The 6,000-nt window shown below is 41.6% G+C and overlaps 1 protein-coding gene across 3 annotated transcripts in view; it reads right to left on the reverse strand.

Moving 5' to 3' along the window:
- The window catches only part of LOC143292961 (protein white-like), an 86,663-nt gene that overhangs the window by 53,502 nt on the left and 27,161 nt on the right, over positions 1-6,000 (reverse strand). For all 3 annotated transcript variants that reach the window (XR_013056698.1, XM_076603686.1, XM_076603685.1), the window contains exons 4-6: positions 3,691-3,769; positions 2,698-2,805; positions 1,766-1,837 (exon numbers count right to left, since the gene is read on the reverse strand). Coding sequence is in view for 2 of the 3 variants with exons in the window: in XM_076603686.1 (XP_076459801.1) it covers positions 1,766-1,837; positions 2,698-2,805; positions 3,691-3,769 (259 nt within the window). In the remaining variant the exon portion in view is untranslated. The remainder of the gene's footprint in view (positions 1-1,765; positions 1,838-2,697; positions 2,806-3,690; positions 3,770-6,000) is intronic.

Raw genomic sequence — 6,000 nt, forward strand, 5'->3', positions numbered from 1 at the left:
TTACACTATCCCTACCTGTCAGGATGGTCACATACCTCATGCACTGTGTTACACTATGCCTACCTGTCAGGATGGTCACATACCCCATGCACTGTTACACTATCCCTACCTGTCAGGATGGTCACATACCTTATGCACTGTTACACTACCCTACCTGTCAGGATGGTCACATACCTCATGCACTGTGTTACACTATCCCTACCTGTCAGGATGGTCACATACCTTATGCACTGTTACACTATGCCTACCTGTCAGGATGGTCACATACCTTATGCACTGTTACACTATGCCTACCTGTCAGGATGGTCACATACCCCATGCACTGTTACACTATGCCTACCTGTCAGGATGGTCACATACCCCATGCACTGTTACACTATGCCTACCTGTCAGGATGGTCACATACCCCATGCACTGTGTTACACTATGTCTACCTGTCAGGATGGTCACATACCTCATGCACTGTTACACTATGTCTACCTGTCAGGATGGTCACATACCTCATGCACTGTTACACTATGCCTACCTGTCAGGATGGTCACATACCTCATGCACTGTGTTACACTATGCCTACCTGTCAGGATGGTCACATACCTCATGCACTGTGTTACACTACCCTACCTGTCAGGATGGTCACATACCTCATGCACTGTGTTACACTATGCCTACCTGTCAGGATGGTCACATACCTCATGCACTGTGTTACACTATCCCTACCTGTCAGGATGGTCACATACCTTATGCACTGTTACACTACCCTACCTGTCAGGATGGTCACATACCTCATGCACTGTGTTACACTATCCCTACCTGTCAGGATGGTCACATACCTTATGCACTGTTACACTATGCCTACCTGTCAGGATGGTCACATACCTTATGCACTGTTACACTATGCCTACCTGTCAGGATGGTCACATACCTTATGCACTGTGTTACACTATGCCTACCTGTCAGGATGGTCACATACCTCATGCACTGTGTTACACTATGCCTACCTGTCAGGATGGTCACATACCTCATGCACTGTGTTACACTATGCCTACCTGTCAGGATGGTCACATACCTCATGCACTGTGTTACACTACCCTACCTGTCAGGATGGTCACATACCTTATGCACTGTTACACTATGCCTACCTGTCAGGATGGTCACATACCTTATGCACTGTGTTACACTATGCCTACCTGTCAGGATGGTCACATACCTTATGCACTGTTACACTATGCCTACCTGTCAGGATGGTCACATACCTTATGCACTGTTACACTATGCCTACCTGTCAGGATGGTCACATACCTTATGCACTGTGTTACACTACCCTACCTGTCAGGATGGTCACATACCTTATGCACTGTTACACTATGCCTACCTGTCAGGATGGTCACATACCTTATGCACTGTTACACTATGCCTACCTGTCAGGATGGTCACATACCTTATGCACTGTTACACTATCCCTACCTGTCAGGATGGTCACATACCTCATGCACTGTTACACTATGCCTACCTGTCAGGATGGTCACATTCCTCATGCACTGTTACACTATGCCTACCTGTCAGGATGGTCACATACCTTATGCACTGTTACACTATGCCTACCTGTCAGGATGGTCACATACCTTATGCACTGTGTTACACTACCCTACCTGTCAGGATGGTCACATACCTTATGCACTGTGTTACACTATGCCTACCTGTCAGGATGGTCACATACCTTATGCAGTGTGTTACACTATGCCTACCTGTCAGGATGGTCACATACCTCAACGATGACTTCCTCCACTCGTTGCAGCCTGGTCTCCTTCTTGATGTTCTGATCCATTCGCAGCATGGCCTGTGGTGCCAGACCACAGGATGAAGTCAAAACATTGAATAAGGCCTTTTTTTCCCTTTTTTACAGGATAATAAGACTCATGTGCTTCCCACCCCTCACCCCCACCCCACATTTCCTTCTTTACACAACAGCAGTGTGTGTGTGTGTGTGTGTGTGTGTGTCTGTGTGATGGCAGGTACCGGGTAGAGGGCAGGAAAGGGGTCACAGAGAACAGCACTATAATGAACAATACTCTGCACACAAGTGCATGTAATGATCCAGTATTTCAATTGTCTGCATGTGTCTGTCACTGAGTGTGTGTGTGTGTGTGTGTGCCAGTGTGTGTGTGTGCGTGTGTGTGTGTGTGTGTGTGTGTGTGTGTGTGTGTGTGCCAGTGTGTGTGTGTGTGTGTGTGTGTGTGTGTGTAGAAACAGGCAATTATCAGGCAGGAGAACATATTTTAAAGTGGGAAAATTCATCAAATTCCTTATAAGATGATATGATTATTGCTTATCTGTTTTTATCACCAATTTCAGTGTTCTAATTGCTGTTCACATCTTAACTTTGTTGTATGATTCCACTGATGTTACTTTTATCCTGAGGAAAAGACACAGAAAGAGAGAGACAACGTGCGGTAGAAACAGAGACAGAGAAAGTGACACAGAGATAGACACATATAGAGTGGATTCAATGTTTGTGTGTCTGTCTGTGAGCATGTATAAATGGATGCATGTCTGCAAAAGGTTGCATGACTACAGACGTGAAAATTTGTGACTGTGAGTGATATTCACCTTGCTTCCTGCTACCTCTCTTTTCTCTCTCTCTCTCTGTCTCACGCAGCCACACACACACACACACACACACACGAGTCCCTCACTCACCCTGAAGGTCAGTGTCTCCCGCACAGTGAGTGTACCAAAGAAAATGTCATCCTGCTGCACGTAAGCGGAGACATTGCGAATGCTGCTTCCAGCACACACACCGTTCACCTGCATGTCCAAATTGGTTGTATAATCTGTAGGACTGGGATTCTAAATGAGAAGAGATATGTCGTTTCTCAAAATGGACTGTTCTACAGTACAGGAACCAAACTGGGGAGAATCAGCAAAGCATGGCTTTACAAAATAAACAAAAACCGGCTTGATTAACAACCTCCGTTTAAAACCATATAAGACCAAATACTCAATGCAAGAAACAGCAACATGCTCTCATATATTATTATGTTCTCATATATATCTGGCAAATACAATATTTGTCAAAGCCCCCTTATAAATCTTAATATGGAGTATTTGACATCAATATTAATGCAGTGAAATCTATTGACATTTTTTCAGCAAGTATTAAATTATCTTCTTTTTTTTTTTCTTCTTTTTTTGTATTAAATTATCTTTGTTGTAAGTGTGAATCTTCAAATCTGAAACTAGTATAGACTTTTGCAGTAAACAGCCTTTTTTCTTTTTCTTTCAGTATTAGTACTATATCCACGGGCCTAGTGATCAGGCAAACTCTCATAAAACAAACCTGTTTGACAGGCACAACAGCTGAGCTTTGAATTTCAGTCTCATGGTCCTCCAGTCTCATGCTGCCTGATGAGTTATGAGTGGAGATCTTCAATCTCCCAGGCCAACAGAATCTCTAGTGCCTAAACCCTTTCCACTTCATACACATGCAAATAAAATGTGCACGTTAAATATACAGTAATCCATGTCAGTGTTCAGTGGGTTATGGAAACAAAAACATACCCAGCATGTATAAACCTACACCTGAAAATGGTGTATGGCTGCCTACAATGCTGGGTAAAAATGGTCAAGCACATACAAGCCTATTTACACAAAGGAGTGAAGGAGTGAATGCAGAAGAAAAAGAGAACACACCTGCACATCCCCTTCGATCATGTAGTCCTTCAGGTTACGGTTGGTCAGCACATTCATCAGAGTTGATTTGCCTGCCCCACTGAAACGGGCAAGGGATATGTTATTTATTGACATATTGTCATATCATTGCCAACATGTAATTTTTGTTCAAGTCATTTTTTTGTGATTTTTAAAAACAATTTTATTCAAAGAAAGCATGCTGCATCAAATGGTAGTGTACTTTTTATTTTTTTTAAAAGTATAAATGGAAAATGGCCCCAAAACATTTCAATGAAAATTGTGCCTCTTTCAAGTGAAAAAAAATTGCATTTGCTCTTTACAGAAAATGGTGTACATCATCAGAATCATCAGGACTTTAGTCTGTTTCAGTTTATATCATTAAGAATTACCTGTCTCAATTTTCTGTCCAGAAATTTGATGACGATATCCATGGCAGTAAACTGCATTTGACCTCTAAGTGCTGTCTACTACATTTAATTGCATTTGTTAATATTTTATTTTGTTTTATGTTTGAATTAACACAGTTTGTATTCTCTCCTGATAAAAACACAGTGAACTGAATCGACAGAACTGCTGTGTTCCATTTATTTCTACAGACAGTTTGCTTCTTCCCTTCCTTGCCTAAGCTCCCAGGTTCATGGCTGTCAAATGACATGTCTGTGAATTACACAATTGAATTACTGAATTACTACTTCATGACTGACTTGACAAATTATGTAGTCATAGTCGGTTTCTGACTCATATAAACACTGTCTAAAGAAGAAGAAAAAAATCAAGTCCTGGAATGCATGCCCACAAAAAATCATGTGACAAAAAAAGTGTGCTATACTTTTTATATTGACTAGCCAGGTGCTAGATATACCCCTAACACACTCCTGGATGATCTATTTCAAACCGTTCATTCTTATAAAACCATGTCAGTCTGTTTGCATTTTTGCAAAATAAGTATATTTCTTATAAATGAACACAAAAATTTCCATGACACTAACGACAATTATATATTGCACTCAATGAGCATGGCACAGGAGTGAGAAAGCAGAGGTGGTGTGTGTGTGTGTGTGTGTGTGTGTGTGTGTGTGTTATAAAGTACCTTACAAGTGCCCACCCCCTGTTTGCACAAATTTCAGGCTGAAGTTGGGGATGTGTGTTTACTTGGCATTTTACCCATTGTGGAAGCCAATTCCCTTTCATACTTAGCTTCACCATACAGTGCTGGTTGGGCATTTACTGCATGTGTGCATCTCAGTGACGGTGCCTGGTGGGTAAAGGGTGGAGATTTTTCCAATCTCCCAGGTCAACATATGTACAGACCTGCTAGTGCCTGAACCCCCTGCGTGTGTATACGTACGCAGAAAATCAAATACACACATTAAAGATCCTGTAATCCATGTCAGTGTTTGGTGGGTTATGGAAACAAGAAGATACCCAGCATGCACACCCCCGAAAACAGAGTATGGCTGCCTACATGGCGGGGTAAATAAACAAAAAAACAGTCATACACGTAAAATGTTACATGTCTGTCTGAGTGTGTATGTGTGCGTGCCTGAAATCTGACTGAATGACACAGGAAACGAGCGATGATCGCCCAATGGTAGCTGTCTGTCAGCTCTACCCAGGTAGGCAGCCTGTTGTGCAAATGACCACGTGTTTGTAAAGAGCTTAGAGCTTGGTCTCCGACCAAGGGTAGGCGCTATATAAGTATCCATATCAATCAATGAGAAGTTAAACTGGTGATATATATCACAAGGGAATTGTTCAAATGTGTAACGGATGTGTTTCTGTGCCAGTCTCTTATTCCTCTGTTTTCGTCTCCTCATTCGTTCACCATTCTAGGTTGTTGGTTGTGTGTGTGTGGGTGTGTGTGTGTGTGTGTGTGTGTGGTGTTTGAGAGAGAGAGAGAGAGAGAGAGAGGGTGGGGGAGTGGGAGTGAGAACAAAAAGCTAGCCACTTCAAAGAACATACTGTGTCATGGAGTGATGTCATGCTTTCACATGGTTTTTCAATGACAGGGGTTAACATCTGATGCAGACTTTTTTCTTTATCTCTAGATCTAAATCGGCATTGCCTGATAAAGCAACACGTTCACAATAGCAAACTGAATTATCATTAATTTAATGATAATTTCTTCTTCTTCTTTTTTTTTTTTTTTTTCCAAAGTGGAAATTGACGTTAAGAAGGTAGTTTACGTTATGCACAGTTTTAAACTTAAAATGGGGGGTGGGCATTTGCTGGATACTGGATGTTTACACTGTAGTTTTCAGTATATATATATATATATATATATATATATATATATATATATATATATGT

The sequence above is a fragment of the Babylonia areolata genome, chromosome 18 (assembly GCF_041734735.1).
Source record: "Babylonia areolata isolate BAREFJ2019XMU chromosome 18, ASM4173473v1, whole genome shotgun sequence".
Lineage (NCBI taxonomy): Eukaryota > Metazoa > Mollusca > Gastropoda > Neogastropoda > Buccinidae > Babylonia > Babylonia areolata.